This window comes from Rhododendron vialii, chromosome 1a (genome assembly GCF_030253575.1).
Source record: "Rhododendron vialii isolate Sample 1 chromosome 1a, ASM3025357v1".
In the NCBI taxonomy this organism is placed as follows: Eukaryota; Viridiplantae; Streptophyta; class Magnoliopsida; order Ericales; family Ericaceae; genus Rhododendron; species Rhododendron vialii.
In genome coordinates, this window is record NC_080557.1 from 45,181,398 (window position 1) to 45,201,360 (window position 19,963).

Consider the following 19,963-nt stretch of genomic DNA (forward strand, 5'->3'; position numbering starts at 1 on the left):
CCTTTCTGTTTGTCTTTATTTTCCCCCATGCCATGCTCGGACAAAGAAAGAAAAAACAGTAGTCCTTCAATCTCCGTCACCCCCAGATATCTAAGAGCAATTTCAATTAAGCTCTATAACTTAAAAAATGGATAATATATGTGACATATTAAGGGGGTATTTCGTAATTTATTCTATTTTTTGTGTGCTTTATGAAAGAATTTTGTAGGGATCGGTTGTCATTTTTAGAGATTTTGGTCTTCGAAATGAAGGTGTAGTGTTCAATGATTTGGTCCCTCCAAGATTCCCTATGAAGAATATGAAAAATTGAAGAAAAGATAAAATAAATTATAAAATCTCTCCTTAATATGTCACATAAATTCTCCATTTTGGAGTTATAGAGACTGATTGACAAAGATTACAATTGTTCAAAGATCAGAGTTGGAGAAATTTTTCAATGCTGAGCAGGTACCACGTGGTGCCCGCTCGGTACATCCGGACCAACCATTTCAATTTTTGACCGCTCGGATTTGGAGAGAGAAAGAGGAGAGAGAGTGTGGGGGTGGAGGAGAGATAGTGTTTCAATCTAGATCGTCCAATACACTTTTGAACTGCTCGAATGTGGCCGCTTAAGCACCACATCAGCCGAGTGACGTGGTACTCACTCGGCACTGAAAAATTTCTCAAAAGTGGGGTTTCCATAGATTTCCATGATATTTCCGTTTGATAAAAGCAAAAGCAAAACGTTCATATCTTCATCATCGCCGTATGTGGAAATCGAACCCACAACCACGTGGTTTAAAGTCACGCAGTGTTTCAATTTAGATCGTCTAACACATTTTTGAATGGCTCGAATGTATCCGTTTAGGCACCACATCAGCTAGGTGACGTGGTACTCGCTCGGCACTGAAAAATTTCTTAAAAGTGGGGTTTCCATATATTTCCTTTTGATAAAAGGAAAAGGAAAAAGTTCAAATCTTCGTCATCGCCGTCTGTGGGAATCGAACCCACGACCACGTGGTTAAAAGCCACGCGCTCTACCGGCTGAGCTAAGACGGCGGTTGTAATATCTGACCCGAATTAAAATATTTAAATATTTGTCTTCCCATAAATTGATCGGCTAGCTTTTACCTCCTCTTTCGCAAAATCATCCACTGTTTCAGAGGCTTCCCAGCAATGGCGGAAATCGCAGAAACTCCGAATGACGCACCCGATTCTTCTGGAAACAACGAGTCCGAAACTAAGCAAGAGATCTCGGACTTCGACCCGAGCACCATGCGGAAGACGAAGCCCGGCTTGAAGCGCCTCGTCCTCTCCCTCTCCGTCCTCTTCTCCTTCCTCCTAGGTTCTCTCTCTCTCTCTCTCTATATATATATATATATATTTGTATACATACATGTACATGTTTAGTGACTGTGACGCACGCTATATTTGCAATTTTGTTGATTCTGTTAACAGGTCTGCCGTTTCTGCTCAAATCGATCGAGATCTACCGCGCGCCGCTCCCGTTTCGCGACATTGATTCGCTCTCCAGATCGATCGAGTCGGCTCCGTTGGCATTCCCTTGTCGATTCCACGCCGTTTTCGTAGGTTTCGATCGCGGAAAAACCTCCGACGAGTGGACGGTTGATGAACTAGGGAACTCAATTCTAGGTCAAGTGAACAAGTTCACTGGTGATGGTCGAGTTTGTGGAAGTTGTGGTAGAAACAACTATAGTGTCTTAGTGACAGTAGATTCAAACACTGATTGTGTAAGCAGTAGGAGTTTAGGTTTTGGTTTAGAGTCGGCTTGCTCGTGGCGGTGTGGGGCCACGAGTGACTTGAAGTTAGATGATGATGAAGTTGTTGATGAGTATTTGGAGTCTGCCTTGAGGGGGAGTGAGGGTTGTGGTTACGGAGGGAAGGTTTATACTGTTGTGGTGGTGAAGAGGGATGAGGAGGTTAGGGCTGTGGTCGGGAAGCACAGGCACGCATGGATTGTAGGTAGGGTTTCGGAGGTGGATGCGGTGGAGAAGGTGGCGGAGATTTTCATTAGGGTTTTCGTGAATGGTGGGAAGGAAGGAGGAGTGATTCCCGGGGAGTTTATGCCTGTGGGTGCTGATGGGAAGGTTGTGCTTTCTTTCAATTTGTTGAATGCTGATCCGGATGACTGGGTTTATGACTGGTATGGAGCTGTATTATCTCATCATCGTTTATCTGAAGCAGCTTGATACAAATACTAATATGTTTTGTTTAATGAAGAGTTAATCATTGCTGATAGTTGTACGTTTTTTTTTGCTGCTTCAGAATACCTAGTGTTATATGAGTTACTAGCTAGTAAAGTAGTAATGTCTATGTTCCTGCGAGAGTCAGTGATAGTTATTAATTTCTCTTGATTTGGTAGCCAGGAAAGTTTTCGCCAACCAAAAGGTTAATTACTAACCTCGGCTGAGTTATATAACCTCACCAAATAAAACCCCCTTCACTCATAAACTTCATTTATTGTTCGCCTTCGCCATTAGCCTCCATTGTTTTCACCAACCAAAGAAGTTGGATTATTGTGGTATGGTAGATGTTTTAGATAGAGAATGCATTGAAATACTTTGTTTAGTATATAACATGAACTCGTGTACAGTTTATCAAGCTATACATCTTCGTATTCACGTACTGGTTTTCCTCTAATGGCTACTGTAAAAAGAAGGATTGGATGATTTGCACAACTTATCGATCCAAACTGACTTGTTTATGTAATAAGTGTATGGTCCGGAATCCTTTAAGTAGAATGTTACGTGTCTTAGTTTTCAGAGAAAACATTGTAACGCATCTTGTAGAACATTTGAACTTTTAGGTTGATTTAAAAGCTATCAGTGTATAGTAGTAGTTCTGTTGAAAGTTCCATGTTTCATTAAAAAGTAATGTTAGGATGACCAGGCAAACTAACACTGTACTCACGTTTTATTTTTATTTTTTTTGGCCTCATCCCCATACATGATACATTTACTTTTATATATCATCCATAATATTTCTTGGAACTACAGGGATTTTCAAAAAGTAGATGAGATACTTTTGACTCCCGTTATAGAGGCTTTGGGACCTGTCGCAAACATAAGTGTGGAAAGTCAGGTACCGAATGGCTTTTCCTAGAGGATATACGATACTCTTCGCCTTCAGAAATGGAGCTTATTAATCTATCAGTTGATTATATGCTTTTGTGCGAGTGCAGGTTCTATACCATACACCAAAGTCCTCATTTTCTTATTGGGATGGTGAGCTGGAGAGTTACATTTTCAGCACCAAAGATCTGCCTTTCTTTGTATGCTCCTTTAGCTATTCAGATATGCGAAAGAATTTACTCATTTCATGTTTTCAAATTTAATGTGCCCCAAACGTGATTGAAAGTTTTTACATTTCCTATGGTCTCTCCTTACACCTTTTTAATTTTTAATGAGTTGCTGCGATAGATGTATATTATACAACTTCACAAGTGAGAACATGCACATTGAGTACTCATGTACCATTTTGTTTATAATACTCACATCCACGTTTGACTAATGTTTCAATAAACACCAACTGGGCAAACTGTATTTTGTGATGCAAACTGAGATGCGTGGCATGTAGCAAATCAGGCAAGGATGTAGTATTTGCAACTATTATTAGATTTATGTAAATAGTCGCATTTTGTTTGACTAATGTTGCTATTGTACAGGTGAATTCAAACGAGTGGCATCTGGATACTTCCATTGCAGCTGGCGGGAGGTCAAAAGTCTTGCATGTTGTGGTGTATATTCTTTGACTCATTATCTCGTTGTTGCCATCTTCTTCTAACCTATTCTGTAATTTGGCGTTTCTAACCATATGTGGATAATACAAGCTGGAAATCTTAGGTGGTCAATCTAATGCCCACTGTATATTTTGTCTCTACTGCCAGCTATGTTCCATCTGCAAAGGAGTGCCCTCTTCTGTTACAGCTTCCCAATGGAGAGATTTCCAGGACAAATAGCTTTATATCTCCAGTGAGAGTCTTCATCATTATACTGCATGTTGGCCCTCATTGTTCTTGGAGAATTTTCTTAACATAATTAAATTACATATGGCATCTTGCAGATGTGGGGAGGTGTTATTGTTTGGAACCCCCCAGGCTGTTCAACGAATTCAGAAACTATGCATCTTCTCGGGAATAAAATCTCACATCAGGTCAGGGTTCATTTGTAAACTTACTCCAACTAACATCAAGTTGTATTGTGTTTCTGTCACCATTTCTCATTCTTCAATGAGGCCACAACTCATTTGATACAATCTCCTTTGTTTACATCTCCCTTTCCCCTTTATGTTGCCTGATGGTAACACATTTCTACTTCCTTTTGTTTTTTCAAATTGAAATACTAGAAGTCCGTGTCATGCTGTATATGGAATCTTTTCCGTATTCTCAAGAGTCAAGACTCGAGACTGACACATGAACATTCCGAAACAGGACCTTGAGAAGGTTTTTGAAGTTTTCATGGGGCAGTTGCGGCAACTTTTTGGTCTGAAATCCAACAACTTGTATCTCGGAGCATCAGGAACATTTGTCCTTTTAGCTAGTGAAAGAGGCTTTACAGAATGGTAAGGCAGTTCTTAATTCCAGTGTCCTGAGCGATATTTGGTGCTTTGATAACACTATATAGAGGCTTCATTGTTTTTTGAATGGAAGTGCATTTTACGAATATTACACTCGACTAGAAGTTAAAGAAAGGCCTTGATGTGATGCCTTGATCACATGCATGGTAGTCATTGAAGTTCTTTACCATACTTATCACTTGGGCGCCGCTATATTGGCTTTAGTTGGCATATTTTCCCTCGATTATCGAGTTTTGTTTTCTGGCAACACTGAGTATTTTTGTTCCTCCTTTTCAGGGAACTGGATGTGTTGTCGCGGCAGCACACATGTTTTAATCTTCTTTCATGTACAACAACCCTTGGATCACTTTCGAGACTGGTATGCCTTTATTAATTTAATAGTATAACTCGATTGAGTTTGTGGGTTGTGACGAAGTCTTCCATGCAGGTCCAATCACTTCCCAGGATGATTATAAAGGATGAGATAGGGAAACAGGTCAGTTAAGAGAAATACATCTTTTTTTGTATTCAAGAGAAATGCTTGTTGACCAGTAAAACTATTATACACCCAATGACTACCAATAAAGAACAAATCAATCTACCTCATATAAGCAGGTTCAAAACTGATGGAGTAGCAAGTGTTAAAGACTCTCAATAATTGTTTATATTTCTGCTCCAATTTTCTTGCCGAAGTTGATATACTTCATCTGTTTGAGAATTCGCAAAACACATATGTGGCTCTAGATGTAGGAGGTTGCTCTCGAGTATATGTGAAAAGGACTTCCGGAAAATAACTTTCCACCATCTTGTATCATATCTTTCAAGGCCCTTGTTTTCTATTCCTCAAAGCAGAATCTAATTTTTGTCTCAGCTTATCCATGAATGCTCTCATCTTCACTAACCAACTTAAAGTTTTGAGTGCCCATACTATCGATCACATTCACTTTATTAAACATGTATGGAGTTCTTTCAGTTGTCGAACTATCAGCAGCTTAATTCTGTGATCATATGCTTGAGCAGGTGAAGTTTTCTCTTGAGGCTGCAAATTTGGCTCAAAGTAATGCCTCACTTGGAATTTATGAGGCTTCAGCTTGTATGTCCCATTTTACTTGTTTTTTAATATGCATGCAGCTTTATTGGCTTATTGCCTACATTTCTTCATAGCAAAGAACTGCTAACAAAAATTCTCTCGCATTGGTTGTCAGTGTCCTCAAGACAAGCAAGATCCTTGGCAGAAGACGCCTTTTTCCACCCGTCTATAATGTCAGTGAGCTATTACTCATTTGAGCATTGCTTTGCCGTCTATTCGGTAAGCTATGTCACTCTGACAAGTCTTTAAACATAAGTCGGTAAACTAACCTCTACCCTATAATCCATGTGCGGAAATTTGCGATGCGTGTATTACAAGGTTCTTCTTGCTAAAAGCTTGATGGTCAAGAGGAAATTTACCCATGGAAGCGAAATATGAAAAATTAAGCTGTAAAGCACGATTTTGTGCAATTCCATTGCGGAGAGAAATTGGTATATTCATGGTTGTATGTGGTAAAATTACGGCCCCTCTTTCACGTTGGAGTCCACCCATGAAAGAGCTTGGGTGTGGAATAATCTCATACTGTTGTGGTTTTATTAGTGCGGATATAAATGAAGATGTTCGAATTGACAGGTTATTGATATGCTACTTGTGACTTCTTCATTCGGACTTGATATCAGCGTGACTGATTGTATATCGTCTATTGTGACAGCCCTTCTTTCTGCCAGTCTCGTTACACGTAATTCTTGCTGCTGTCAGAGAGTGGAGAAGAGTCAAGACAGAGCAGAAAAAATACGTAGCATGGAAAACCAAAGATGGAAGGTAGCATTGGGATATATTACTGATTTTTTACTTGAAGACAGCCTCTGACGGGCGGTTTAGTGTGTGTTGCGTGAGGGTTTTATACGGAATTCAAGCTTCTGATGCAGCCAAGTTGCTATTTGAAGACTATCTAAAATCCATTTTGCCTCTCAAAAGCAAGACCAACGAGCTGCCACAAATTCAACTTAATCCTTAGTGTGTGCATATTTTTGTGTTTCAAAGGTTGGGCAAATTGAAGATCTGAGTTGATTCTTTCATCCACTTTACTCTTGTTCTTCTGCCTCTAGTATTATCTGTGGTTGCTGTGTAATACTTTGTCAGAGTGTCGGTTTATATGTAAAATTCACGGTACTGGAACTATTTTCTTTGGGGTTCCCAAATTTTCCCAAGATGCGTTTTTGTACGCTGATTCTCTATTTGATTTCTCAAAACGAGGGAAATTTCTGTCTATCTTCCATGAAATTTACCATCAAATAAGTGAGAGATGTAAAAGCTTGTTTGATCCTGATATAGTGTTGTACTGTAATGACGAAGTCCAGTTTCAAATTTCAATGGTATCTTCCACTTATCTAATTCCACAGTCCCACTAGTCTTGGCGATCGCTTGGTCGTGAACCCCATCAAAATGTATAAAAGATATTACAGAAGTGAATGTTTTCCTATGTCAAGTTCCATGAGCCACAGTAAAATTGGTACAATCAAATAGAAGGGCCAATATTCTAAGATGCAAACGTCTATCTTCAATGCAGAAAAGAACACTGAACGTTTGGTAAATTTGCTAGCCCAAGGTCTCCATGTCAGTTGGGACACCTATGAGCTCAAGGTTAGCGAGTTTTGTAGAGCTTGAGCTCAAGCTCGGCCAATTTACCCAGTTCATTTGTTTTACTAACTGAGCCTCTATAAATGAGTCAACCTATACAAACGAGCCAAGCTTTTTCGAGCCGAGCTGAGCTTGACTATATTGAGCTCAACTTATTTACTACATGAGTCTAAAACTTGAACTCAACTCGAGCTCGGCAAATTTGTAGCACTACATACCTATGGAATCTTTTACCGGGCATAGTTGTTCCAGCCTCAGCGATTAACACAGATGAACATTATATGTCAGTCCCATACACAAATGCCAAGGGATTCACACTCCTCCCAAAAGTGTAATTTACAATGGTTCTCCACCTTCATATCAGGTTCTCCAGACAGGATACAAAGAAGGCAAATCTCTCTCCTTTGTTTGAAGCACGAAATAAATCCAGAGAAGGTATACCAACATTAACCAAAATTAGTGTTTGAAGGGAACAATAACCAAAATTAAGTACAGCCCCAGATGGAAAAGAAACCAACACTACCATAACAAAGCAACTGTCAAATTCATCAGATTAAAGTTATTCTTCCCCACTCTAGGAATTTTCTATTGAGAATAGCACCAACAATGGGCTTGCAGAAGGCACTCTCACCAAATACAGCTGGAAATTAACAGTTACACCCAGTCGTACCAGTTGAAACTAGGCTGGTGAATGGTGATTAAACAAAGGCAGTGCAACCTTTATCAGACTCTCGTCTCCAATGCCAAAATTATTTTCTTTCTTGGACCCTGAAAAAACCAAGGTAAAGGTGTGACTTTTTCCATGCCAAAGAATAAAAAGGGACATTACTTGCAGCATAAAAGATACACAAAGATCACAGCAATAAAAATGAAGCTGCTCAAGAGTGACACTTGTTTATAAAAAATAACACCATTGCTGTTAACACATAACGGGACATTCAATATCCCATAGCAACACTTAATAGAATACGGGGTGGGCAGACATGACGCAGAATATCAGCTTTTTTAACAGAGACCAAACTGTCAGACCAAAAGACTACACATCACCAATTTACGTATCGTCTCACACCATTTTTTTGGTGCATCATAATTATATGCACTTAAGTGTTCATACTCCCTTACACATTAATAATATAGCTGATAAAACCAGACCTCGCATTTATAAGATGCTAGATGTTCTTGGTTGGACAAATTGCAGTTTGTGAATATATATGACAAAGTCATGAAAAACGCCCGAGACAACAAAAGCAGTAATGTATATTTCCAGAAGGAAAGTTCCTAATCATTAATCAGCGAAAGAAACAAAAATGACTACGATAAAAGCCAGACAATTACTCCCATAATAACAGGATGAATCTGGTCAACTTTACCATTGGTACTCCTAAAGCCTTTAGGTCCTCATCAGTCATGTACACAAGCGCTGTCATGTCAACCTGCACAAACATGAGGAAGTGTAAGGGCAGTTACAGGAAGAGATGAAGGTAATGGTTGAAAAACCGGAGCTACTGCAAATAACTCAGCAATGTCATAAGAAACACATACTTCCTCAGCTTGGAATGTAATTGAGTACTTTTCCAGACCAAGAGACTGCAGAAAACTATCAACGGATTCAACCTGCATCAAAGATGTATCACTCAGAAGGATGAACAATGACACCACAAAGGGTTAACTCCCCATTCTCGACTATTAACTTTTTGAAATCTAAGACAGACGGATGGTACTTAGAATAATCCCCAACCTCAATCCCCTCAAGAAAATCCCTCCTTCCCCCCAGCCCCTTCAATAGGAATATTCCTCCAATATCCCTTTAATAGGAATATTCCATTGTGTCATGCCGAGGTAGGATCTACTTTGCGAACTGAAGAATGGCAAGAAAAGGAGTATGCCACTGGCACGAGTATTTTTGATGAATCACCTTACTTCAATGTAATACAACTTCTAATAGAGGACAAAGAAGTTATACCTTATTACACGATCAACATATGATAGAAAAACACATATTCCCCCTTCCAGAAATGACTATTGTCCATGCAATGTGTCCGTTTGGACATCTTTGCCCCAAAGGTATATCTCCAGACGATCAAAGAGAAAAGGCCTATGAATCATACTGAACATATGTGCTATAGAAGACTATTTAGTCTCAATTGTGCAAAAATGCTTTTGATCCTCACGGAATGTTCAAGGGATGCTCATACAGCCTTACCACCAACCAAAACAAAATCTGAAATAGAAATATAAATGGTAGTGGCAATTATATGGCATGTCTTACTCGTAGTACTAACAAAGATTTCCTTTCTCAATAAACATGCGCACTATAAGTTCAGATCTCTATCTTTCATAACCTCAAATCTCAGAATAGAATTCAAACTTCATACTTCATAACAGTTAAAAAAGAGGCCAACAAAAATAAAAGCGGAAATAGAGAAGACGTGCCTTTTGCTGAGTCTTTTTCCTTGCAATTGAACTAGCAACTTTTTTCGTTTCTGGTTCAGGGGCTTCAACAATAACAGTCTTCTTCACAGGTTTACTCCCCCCAAGCACAGGCTTCGGCGTTGGATTATCAGTTTTCACTGGATTCAAGTATATCTCACCAGAAAGCTTTTCACGCAGATCCCTTGTGGCGGAAACAGATCCATTTCCACTTTGATTTTCTTGCTGGACGCTTTTCTTCTGGAGCTTGAACCGAAGATCTTTCACACCAATACTGCGATCTTTAAATGCCATTAACATACAATCAAAACAATATAAGAGTGACCCTCAGAAGCACCAACATGTATAGAAATAGCAACGTGATACTGTATTGCTATTCCTGCTGAACTAAAGCAGCAAGGGCTGGTCAAATTCAATCATATTTCAAAAAACCATACTTGACACTTGGGGTTGACCATCCTTGTAAAGATCATGTTCCCACTTGTCATCATCTTGCCTCTGCCTGAGAAATGGGTGGATAAAATCAAGTTAAAAGTCTTTCATACCTCAGTAAACTCGACCATAAAAACTTATTGAACAAATTAGATTGGTGGAAGGCACCACCTCCAGACAATTTTAATTTTTGTCGGGTACTCATTTTATTAAAACCCAAAGTTTAAAACATCTGAACCTCCACAGCAATAAGTTATCTCCGAGATCTGAAAGCTCAAATTCAATTGCTTTGACACGTCCCATACCTTTATCATCCTCAACAATTGTCCACGAACACCAAACCTTGTTTACTCAACCAATTTTCTTCCTGTTTTCTGTTTCAAAGGTCCTTTTCCCTTTCAATGATCCAAGCCTTTCATAAATCTCATCCCGTGATTACAAGAACCGCCATTCTTTTCTTACTTAGAAGCTGTTTGTGACCTCTTCTAATCATGCTTAACTTCAAATTCTAGTTTCATATTGGCCTACTTTTACATAACTACCCAGGGCAAATATTTGTTTCTTCATTCTGTTTTCTAAGTCAAAAGAGTTTTAGTACAAAAATTTGCTAAATAAGGGTACAAGTATTGAAAAATAGTAAGTATTTCTAGCCTCAATAAATTCTTGGGCCTCATTTGTGTTCTATGCAATTTACATGCTTGTGATATATCATGATCACACACTCATAGTACCCAAAGTTTCTAAGTTCTCTATTGCACATTGTCTAGTGGAGAAAAAAAGAACTAGCTTTTTTACTGCCATTAAATCTTCCAATTAGGAAGCTGAGATTTGATGCTGTGATTTGGTCCATGTTCTATAACCTTATGTAAGGCTGGGATTTCTAAGAAAATCTACCTCAAATTTCTAGATTTTTCTTCCCTTTGCATTACTTTTAGTTTTGTCTTCGGTTTGCAATCTTAAGTACATAAAACCAGTCACTAGCCGTTGTCAAAAATTGATACTTCCCTATAATTTAAGCAAGTTTTTTTGCTAATGCAAAGTGTCACCGGCCAGCTATGAAGCACGGGTACTTCAGAAATGTCGCCGTACCCGTACCGGGTACGGGTACGGCAAAATTTGATCGGGTACTTTTGATAATTTTGGGTACGGCATGGGTACGTTTTAGCCCAAAATGATTTTTTTTTCAAAATTTCAGGGATTTTTTTGTAAATAATTATAAAATATGGGCTTATTGTGTAATTTTTTTGTCTTTTATATACACATACACGTTTACTGAGTCACTGAAAGAGGCAGCGGTCTAGGGCTCCAAATCGGAACAGAAGACGTAAGTTCTCTCTCTTTTATATACACATACACACGTTTACACTCTGTTGGTATGTAAGGAACAAGGAACTCGTCTAGCTTTGATCTAGGCACGTTGAACTTGATGTATGAACTTCGAACTTTTATCTATGTTACTTTTTGTTGGTAAAATGGATTTATATTTCATTTAAAGCAATAAAAAATAGAAAAAAATTATATATCTATTCGCCGTACCCGTACCCTACTTTTTTGGGGTTTTTCCGTTTCCCGTACCCGGTACGCGGTACCCGTGCTCCATAGCCGGCCAGCTTATGGGCGCCTCGGACTAATCCCTATAGTCATTCCACAAGCTTACCCGTCGGTGGCCCCAAGAGTTGCTCGCGAGGAGAGTTGAGCTGGAGAGAGGAGAATCAAACATGAGACCAAACCCCCAAATCCTAGGCCAAGAGGGAGCAAACCCCTAAGTCCTAGATCAATTGAATCGAAGCAAGTTATCAACTTCCTAAACAAAAACAAATTCTAGCCCTTTGCCCACTTCAATCCCAATTACCGTTTTGCCAATAGTATCTTGATACAAAAGGAAAACTGTTACCACACCAAATCTAGGTGGAAGGAGAGAGAAACGAACCTCTTGCCCGTAACCTGCCTTCGACGGCCGGAATCGTCTCCGGTGTTACCGTATAGACGCTCCTTTATGGTCCTCCGCGTTGTACTCTCCACACGATCTGCATACATCGTGTGTACTATCTGAAGCAGTCGAAACCCTAATAATGCAGCAAATCTGGATTCCTAGGCAATTGCGTTGTATCGATTTCTAGAGAGAGAGAGAGAGAGAGAGAGAGAGAGAGGTTTTCCGATGACGTATTGAAGAAACGGAAGGGACAGGGTAGTGATTCAATCCAAATGGAAAAAGCCTGTCTTCTCTTCTGTCGGGTCGCGGGTGGGTTTTGAATTAGGGTTTTTTTTTTGGAATCGGACAGTATTTTTGGATTCATGTATTTAGAATTACACGGTCTGGTTTCACACGGTTTTTCTTTATTTTTATTTTGTTTTGTTATTATTATTGTTGTAGTATTTAATTTCGTTATTTTCATTGTAATTTATTTTTGTATTAATATAATGGGTACATCTTGTTCGTAAAAAAAAATAGAATTACACTTTTATTTTTTGTTTGTTTGCTTCGTTTGTAAGTATATCTTACGATTACTAATTAGTTTGAATTATTTTTGCTCTCACTTTTAAAATTTTATTTTATTACGGTAATCTTGAACATGGAACAACGCTGATAACTATGATAATGATTTGAATCCGAAATTTACACAAAATTGAGACTAAGGTATATTAAAAGGCCCCTTTGGATTGAGTGATTTCGAAAGAAAGAAAAAGAACGGATAGAATGTCCCACCAAATCATTCATTTGGATTGCATGATTGGTGAGAAATAGATAAAAATATATATATATATATATACAAAAATGAAAGTTTTTTATTAGTCCTTTCTCAAACTAAATCTTATTAAATTTGGGGAGAAGAGGTTTCTTGTCTTATCTCATTATTTCTTACAATTCAAAGGGACTGTTACTTTTATTTGTTTAAATACATTGCTTATTTGAATCAATACACAACAATCAAATAAGCACATATTAAGACCTAGAGGTCATAGGCTTACGGGAGTTTGCTCATGTTGGAAACATCTTAGGTATTATTAACTCACGTAAAATCTTGTCATCTTTTATATTTTCACACGGTTATGAAAATGCCCCAGAACCCTATGTAAAAAAAATCGAGGAGCCAACTCCTCATCATGGTTCAAGCTATGGCCCAAAATGTATTTCACAAATTTCTCGTTCTTGAAATTGAACCTCGATCATTGACACGCTTGGACAGGCCTTTTTTTTTTTTTTTTTTTTTTTTTATATCTTGGTCCAAAAAGCACTGTTTTTTATCAAAGGAAAAAGGAACGGGAATCATTCCCGGTCGCTCATATGAGGCTCGAACCCACGACCTCCGTATGGAGAGACTGGGAAAATGCCACTTCTGCTACAATGCCTTTGGCAAGAAGTAAGTCAAAGCACGGATAAGACAACCCTATTGTTCATACAAGAGAGGTTACGCCTTGTTAAGTTCACTGCGTCTGGCAAATATAGCAAATGCCCCAAGATAGATGTCTTCACTTTGAAAGAAGTCCGAAGAACGGGTTAGTTATTGCAGAGTTCAGCGCAGTCCCAGCTGACTTCAATACCTCCATGTCAACCTTGTCTCTAGGAAGAAACAATAATTTGCCGCCTCCAACTCTCTCAAAGCCACAAAGTTCAAGAAATTCGGTACCTTTTTTCATATTCCCAACTCTGACCTGCAATTTAGGATACAAATTGTTGCATCATTACACAGACTACAAAACAGTTACCGAAAGAGCAAGAGCTTTATCCAACTCTCCAAGTGCGGAAGAAAGTTAAAACATTCAACTCAACGCCAGTATATAAGACTTTCACGAAGAATAACGAAAAGTACAACAATACCATAGTTCTTGGCATTTGGAACCCTATCCATAGCCTTCTCGTTTCACCAACTGTGTTCATTTCAGTTGGTTCAAATAAATTGGCAAAAGTGTCGGACAACAAAATCTGTTAGAAACTTAGAAAATCAGGAATCCTGACCTGAGGCACCTATTGAGTGGGACTATTGAACACGTTGCCTTGCGAAAGGGATCTCGTACGTACTAGAGACGGAACACATAAAAATACTAGTTTTGTACAGGTACAGGTAAATAGTTTTCATATTTTTCAGAATCTACAAACATATTGTTATTTCCTAAGTGACAATGCCACAGGCCCACAGCACATGGTTCATGTGAGCTTGCTCATGATATGTCCCAAAGAAGAAAGCAATTGTCATCCATGTCAAATTACCCAGTTCCTCCATGGAGACCAAGTAAACTGTGGAAGTTGGATAATTCATCACGGGAACGTCGGGAAGACCTAAGAGTCCAAGACCATATAGCTTCTTTCATGTTGGAGATACTTGATACTAGTTAACAGATATTCGACTCAAATCATACTGGGGAAAATGACGGCCCAGGACATGTTTTGATAATTAATACCCGCCAAGGACATGCTGAGAATATTTGTTAATGCTGAAAATGTCCTTGGCAGGTATTAGTTATCAAAACACGTCCTTGGCCGTCATTTTCCCATCATACTCACTTACTCTGAATTTTGGAAGGCAGACATAAAAAGGTTACAATTACCTAAGATGCTCAGTTGCAACGAGTTGTAAAACAGCCTTTAACCATTTTAGAAATCCAACCTCTCCATATCTTAAGACCAAAAAAAAAAAAAAACCTCTCCATATCTTCCAATCTAGGTAAGTTGAACAAGCAGGAGATAAATACCATACATCACAACGTGTGGGGTAATAAGGAGTGAAGGGGCACCCGTGGAGAATGTTTTGAAAACCTCTATACATTTGACGTGTCCCTGCTCTACTGCCTCTTACTCTTTTTTCTCTATCTTACTCTTCTTTCTCTATCCAATGAAACCCCAAAGTAGTCGTGGTAACTCTACAGTACCAATCCAAGAAGTAATAGTCCAGCTGACATTTTTTTTTTTAACCAATCCAGAGGACAGTTTGAACTCCACAGATGTACGGTACAAATGATCTCGTCCTGTCGCAGATTTCACAATTCGTGCATTTTGGAATTAAGTGAGGAAACATTTCCTTATCAAACTGATCCAACAACATGCAAATTACCTGGACGGCTGGATTGCTGATGCGTATTTTTCTGAATTTCCTCATCAGGATTCTTTGCAACATTTCTGCAAAAATGAAAAGAGTCTGGAAAGCTCTCCTCACTTTGTTACCATCATCCTAGACCGACAAGGAAAGTAAAATGAGGTCCTTCTTGTCATCGAATACACAGATAAAAAGACAGTCTACCTTCTTCTACTTATCGGTATTTCCACATTTGCTACATCTAGATGGGCCCTTCACTTTTCAAGGCATTCACTCATAGGAGCAAAAGCAGCAACGTCATAAATAATTACACAGGCAGAGTTCAAAATCTACCTTTTCTTTTCACAGGTGCAAATTCACTAAAAAAGCTCAACATGCATAGATATAACCATCCCAACCTTTTTAGCCAACAAAACTGGTGAAAACAATAGTATCAACATGACAATCATTCCATATCTGTATAATAACTGTCTTGACATTCCCCATTTAAAAGAGAAGCATTTAAACTCTTTACCAAAAAATTACTACAAATCAGTTCCATGTATCTGAGAATTGAGGTGGCTTTTGGCCCAAAATTCTCCACATGTTTTTGAGGTAAAAATTATTGACACTGAGATGAATTGCCAGCAAAAGATGCCATCAAGACTTGATGCAAATACCATGCACATCCAGTCAGCCCTTACCCTTGGAACATTGTTATCATGCACATATCAGTCATGAGTTCTATATCATCATAACCCTTCTTTACTCACTTCTCCCAAAAATTCCTCAAAATGATATTTTCTATGCCATATTGTCTTTTCTCAAAGCACCGTGCAAAGATAACCTATAAGATTAGTTTAGCTCCCAGCCAACAGAGTACATTATGTTCAACTAAACTTCTCTTAGTGCCCTGCACATACATGACTTCTCTAAACATTCTGCCATAACGGATTAAGCAAGCCACCATCCATAAGCTTGATATTATGAATAACGATCTTTGACTAATTCATAAAAATAGATATTATGAATTAAAAGCCCTTCCTTGTATTCTTGTTCCAGGTCTCTTCCACTGCAATCGGTTTGTTCAAGCACCAGTTCCAGGTCTCTTCCACTGCAACGGTATGTCCAAGCAGTGTCTGCTGGATGTGCTCCCTCCTTTAGTTTGGCTGAAATCGTAGCTCTCTCTCTCTCAACTAATCTTCCCTACTCTTTGTGCGTATAAGAACTATGAAGTTGTATATAGCTTTATCTGCCATCATAGAAGTTCTTTGTGGAAGTTTCTGAAAATGCAAGCACTGTATTAGTGAAAAGCAAATGTACAGCTATTGAAGACTAGGAAACAAGATGCTAGTCTAACTATCTAACAATACTTATTGCTGATAAAAGAAAAAGAGAACTAGGAAACTGGAAAATTTACACGAACAATCAGAGGGAGCTAGGTCAGCTCAGGCTGTTGATAGATTTTTCCGCATTTCATCTCCTTGGGAAAGGTGCCAATTCTTATGAAGGGTGTGGAACAGTGCCTTGTTTTGCTTTTGTACTTTTTCTTTTGCAAATATCATCAAACTTGATTTATACCAAAATTAAAGATGTACAGTGTCTACAGATTTTACAAGTACGGTACCGCCACCCCCAATCTACCATACAACCAAAAAGTAGTCAAAAAGTGCAGAGTCACAAAATAATCAATTGAAGTATTTTGCCTTCGGACTTTCAAGAGACAAGGTACTTTAGACACTTGATACTTTCAATCACCCACAAAACACGGATACTTGGGCAAGTCAGGCGATGCCTTAAACACAAGACCTCTAGATTTATGGTTTGTAAACAAAGATAACTTTATACGTTGGGCTACCTAGTGGTGGGGTTTAAGGGGCCTAGTTATATGCACTCATGTTGTAAAGCTTCTCTAACCCTGAGTATCATGTTGGCGCAAAAAGAAAAGAAGTCATAAGGTTTGGAATTTCATAATACAACTAAATATCTTACAAGCTTCTGGTCCAACACCAAATTCTTTTGTTTCAAGACATAAGCACTCTGATTCGATAAATTGGGAGCTTCAGATGGGCGCAAATGTGCGTGCGAGAGAGAGAGAGAGATCAAATCTGCATCAGACAAGAAAGTTTGAATTTGATAGGGTACCAACGGGAACGCAGGGATCCTAAAATCTAAATGAAAAAAATGGAAGATTAGATGGAGCACCTACACGTATCGGATTGAGCTGATTTTTCACAGGGCCCACTCTTTTTTTTTTAATTATTGAATGGCTCGGATCATCCGTGCGGGATCTGGAGTGGGCCCCACGTGCCCGTCGGTACCCCATTCTTATGGGGGCTGTTGGGACCCCTTAGCATTAGGGGTAAATTACATGGCATGGTAATGGATCCAGGATGCCAACACACAGTCACCAATAGTCTTTACAAGAGCAAAACCCGTCCTCAAACTTGTGGAACCTATTGGCATCTCTTACCACAAACACCTTCTTCAAAACCTTTGACAAACCCTTAATGAACTCATGACAATCCCCACAAACTCTCAAGTTTTTGAAAACTCGAATTGTCCTTCCCCCTTCTTCTACCCCGCCGTGAACTAATGCCAACCCAATCGCCAACTTCTCGCTGTGATATCTCAAGCTCTCCGCTTTTGACTCTTCTTCCACATCGTGCAAAGCAAACTTCACTTCATAAGGATAACCCGTTTCTTCTTTTATCCTCCTCTCTATTTCCTTCAAAACTTTATGAATTTCTTTTGTAAGTGGGTGCCTCTCGTCTCCATTGTAGAAGAAGTGGACCTCCTTGTCAATCTCAACCCAACTGCATCCTCCTTCTTTCTTTAAACCCTTCAACTTCACCGAAACTCGTACTTTCTCGCTCTCTCTCCAGTACCCAGCGTCGGCATAAATATTTGACAACATAACATAGTTGACCGCATTTTTACCATCCAATTCTAATAGCATATCCCCTACTTTTCTTCCCATTTCAAATTCTCCATGTACTCTACAAGCACTAAGCAATGTCTGCCATATCCCAATGTTTGGTTTTAGAGGCATGTTGTGTATAAGTTCCTTTGCTTCTTTCAAGCATCCAGCTCGGCCAAGGAGATCAACCATGCAAGCATAATGCTCAACTTGAGGTTTGATTCGACAATCCCCACACAATATTGAAAAGTATTCTCGACTTTCTTCAACAAGTCCCGAATGACTACAAGCCGAGAGCAATGCAAGGTAAGTCACTCCGTCGGGCTCCACATCTTCCACCTGCATTTCATTAAAGAGGCGAATTGCTTCTCTTCCAAGACCATGCTTTCCGTACCCTGTGATCATAACCGTCCAAGAAACAACGTTTCTTTCAGGCATTTCATTGAAAACCCTTTCTGCTTCCTCGATCAACCCACACTTGAGATACATATCGACGATTGAATTGGCCACTGATTTTTCCATACCAGATGGAAATTTGGCGGTGTAGCAATGCATCTGCTTCCCTTGCTCCACAAGGGCAAAATCAGAAAATACACCGATCATGCTCGAGAGAACAAACCCGTCTACCCATATGTTACTCTCCCTTAGCTGCCTAAACAAATCCATGGCCGCCTTTAAGTTTCCTTGTTGAGCATAACCTAGGATCAGAGAGCTCCAAGATATCACACTCTTCTGTTCAAGTTGATCAAACACTTTCCGCGCTTCAAATAAGTACCCGCTTTTCACATACAAATCAACAAGTGCACCAGAAACGATTGCTTGAACAGAAAATGTGAATCCTCTTGTAATCAAATAAGCATGGATTTGAGTTCCTTCTTCAATTGCCCCAAGACTGCTACAAGCTTTTAAAGTGCTTGTAAAGGTAAAATCGTCCAGTATTTCTCCTTGTCTTTGCATTTTCTGGAATAAAAGTAAGCATTTCTCACCCATTCCCACAAGGGCATATCCAGCTATCATCGCATTCCAGCTTATGAGGCTTCTAATGGGCATTAGATTGAACATTTGCTCTGCTTCACTAATTCTTCCACACCTCGAGTACATGTTCATTACAGAATTGGCTACCGGAGGAAACCATTCAAATCCAGTTCTAACACAAATCCCATGAATCTGCATTCCATTCTCGGGTATCTTCAGAACCCCGCATGCTTTAAAATTCGTCGAAAATGTGAACTCATTGGGTTTAACATCGGTATAACCCATTCGACAAAAAAGTAATAGTGACAATTTGGGATTACCCTGCTGCAAGTGACCACACATCAGAGCCGTCCACGAAACAACATTTGTTTCACGCATTTTATCAAACACGTCACAAGCCATGTCCATTCTACCACATTTCCCATACAAATCTATTAGGTCATTGTTTAGTATCACATCGGACCCATATCCAATTCTCACTAAAGCAGCATGAACTTGCTTACCTTGATCAATTAACCGATTTTTTGAAGAAACTCTCAGGAGTTTTGCCAATCTGTGTCGTTCAGTCATCAATGATATTTGGAGCATTAATCCTTCAGACCGAGGCAGCAATCTTGGCTGCGTAATCTTTCTTCACTTTCAGATTTCAATCACTGTGGCCACTTTCCTTTTCCTTATGGTTGTTCGGTCAAAACTCAAATTCTGAGTGTTTGCGCACGCTAGGGACCGCCCGTTATCCAAAAACGGAAGGGCTAACTCTGTTAAACGGTAAGAATTACACTTTTATTCTTGGCAAATTTCTTTGTTTGTTTGCTTCGTTTGTAAGAATATATCTTATACTCCTTACTAAATTAATTTGAATTATTTTTGCTCTCACTTTAAATTTCCATTATATTACGTTATTCTCATGCACACAACAAAGGTGATAACGAGAATAATGATTTGAATCTGAAATTTACACAAAATTGA

General features: G+C 39.1%; 3 protein-coding genes and 1 non-coding gene across 6 annotated transcripts; 1 reads left to right on the forward strand and 3 right to left on the reverse strand.

Annotated features, from left to right (window-relative positions):
- Window positions 1–965: 965 nt before the first annotated feature.
- On the reverse strand, window positions 966–1,038 carry TRNAK-UUU (transfer RNA lysine (anticodon UUU)). Its single transcript has one exon. It is a non-coding gene; the product is annotated as a tRNA-Lys (tRNA).
- An 81-nt stretch (window positions 1,039–1,119) lies between these two features.
- On the forward strand, window positions 1,120–6,856 carry LOC131320148 (uncharacterized). Its single transcript, XM_058350747.1, has 13 exons — window positions 1,120–1,324; window positions 1,438–2,143; window positions 2,997–3,081; window positions 3,182–3,271; window positions 3,665–3,738; window positions 3,887–3,971; window positions 4,063–4,152; window positions 4,430–4,560; window positions 4,852–4,933; window positions 5,003–5,050; window positions 5,575–5,647; window positions 5,760–5,863; window positions 6,297–6,856. Exons 1-13 carry the CDS (start codon window positions 1,156–1,158, stop codon window positions 6,408–6,410), a joined length of 1,851 nt encoding a protein of 616 aa, XP_058206730.1. The 5' UTR covers window positions 1,120–1,155; the 3' UTR covers window positions 6,411–6,856.
- A 790-nt stretch (window positions 6,857–7,646) lies between these two features.
- On the reverse strand, window positions 7,647–12,349 carry LOC131320159 (uncharacterized). Its single transcript, XM_058350758.1, has 6 exons — window positions 12,018–12,349; window positions 10,093–10,157; window positions 9,659–9,936; window positions 8,768–8,839; window positions 8,596–8,658; window positions 7,647–7,993 (listed from the first exon to the last, which is right to left on the reverse strand). The coding sequence occupies exons 1-6, from the start codon at window positions 12,122–12,124 to the stop codon at window positions 7,949–7,951; spliced, it is 630 nt and encodes a 209-aa protein (XP_058206741.1). The 5' UTR covers window positions 12,125–12,349; the 3' UTR covers window positions 7,647–7,948.
- A 933-nt stretch (window positions 12,350–13,282) lies between these two features.
- On the reverse strand, window positions 13,283–19,807 carry LOC131320169 (putative pentatricopeptide repeat-containing protein At3g15130). 3 transcript variants are annotated; one of them, XR_009198143.1, is made up of 3 exons: window positions 17,092–17,298; window positions 15,139–16,382; window positions 13,283–13,741 (listed from the first exon to the last, which is right to left on the reverse strand). XR_009198143.1 is itself a non-coding variant. In XM_058350768.1 (2 exons), the coding sequence occupies exon 1, from the start codon at window positions 19,580–19,582 to the stop codon at window positions 17,507–17,509; it is 2,076 nt and encodes a 691-aa protein (XP_058206751.1). In that variant the 5' UTR covers window positions 19,583–19,807; the 3' UTR covers window positions 15,549–16,382; window positions 17,309–17,506. The 3 variants fall into 3 exon arrangements, 2 of the variants coding, with proteins under 2 accessions (XP_058206751.1, XP_058206759.1); XM_058350768.1 differs by lacking the exons at window positions 13,283–13,741; window positions 17,092–17,298 and adding an exon at window positions 17,309–19,807 and having other exon boundaries at window positions 15,549–16,382; XM_058350776.1 differs by lacking the exons at window positions 13,283–13,741; window positions 17,092–17,298 and adding an exon at window positions 17,305–19,807 and having other exon boundaries at window positions 15,549–16,382.
- Between the last annotated feature and the right edge of the window lie 156 nt (window positions 19,808–19,963).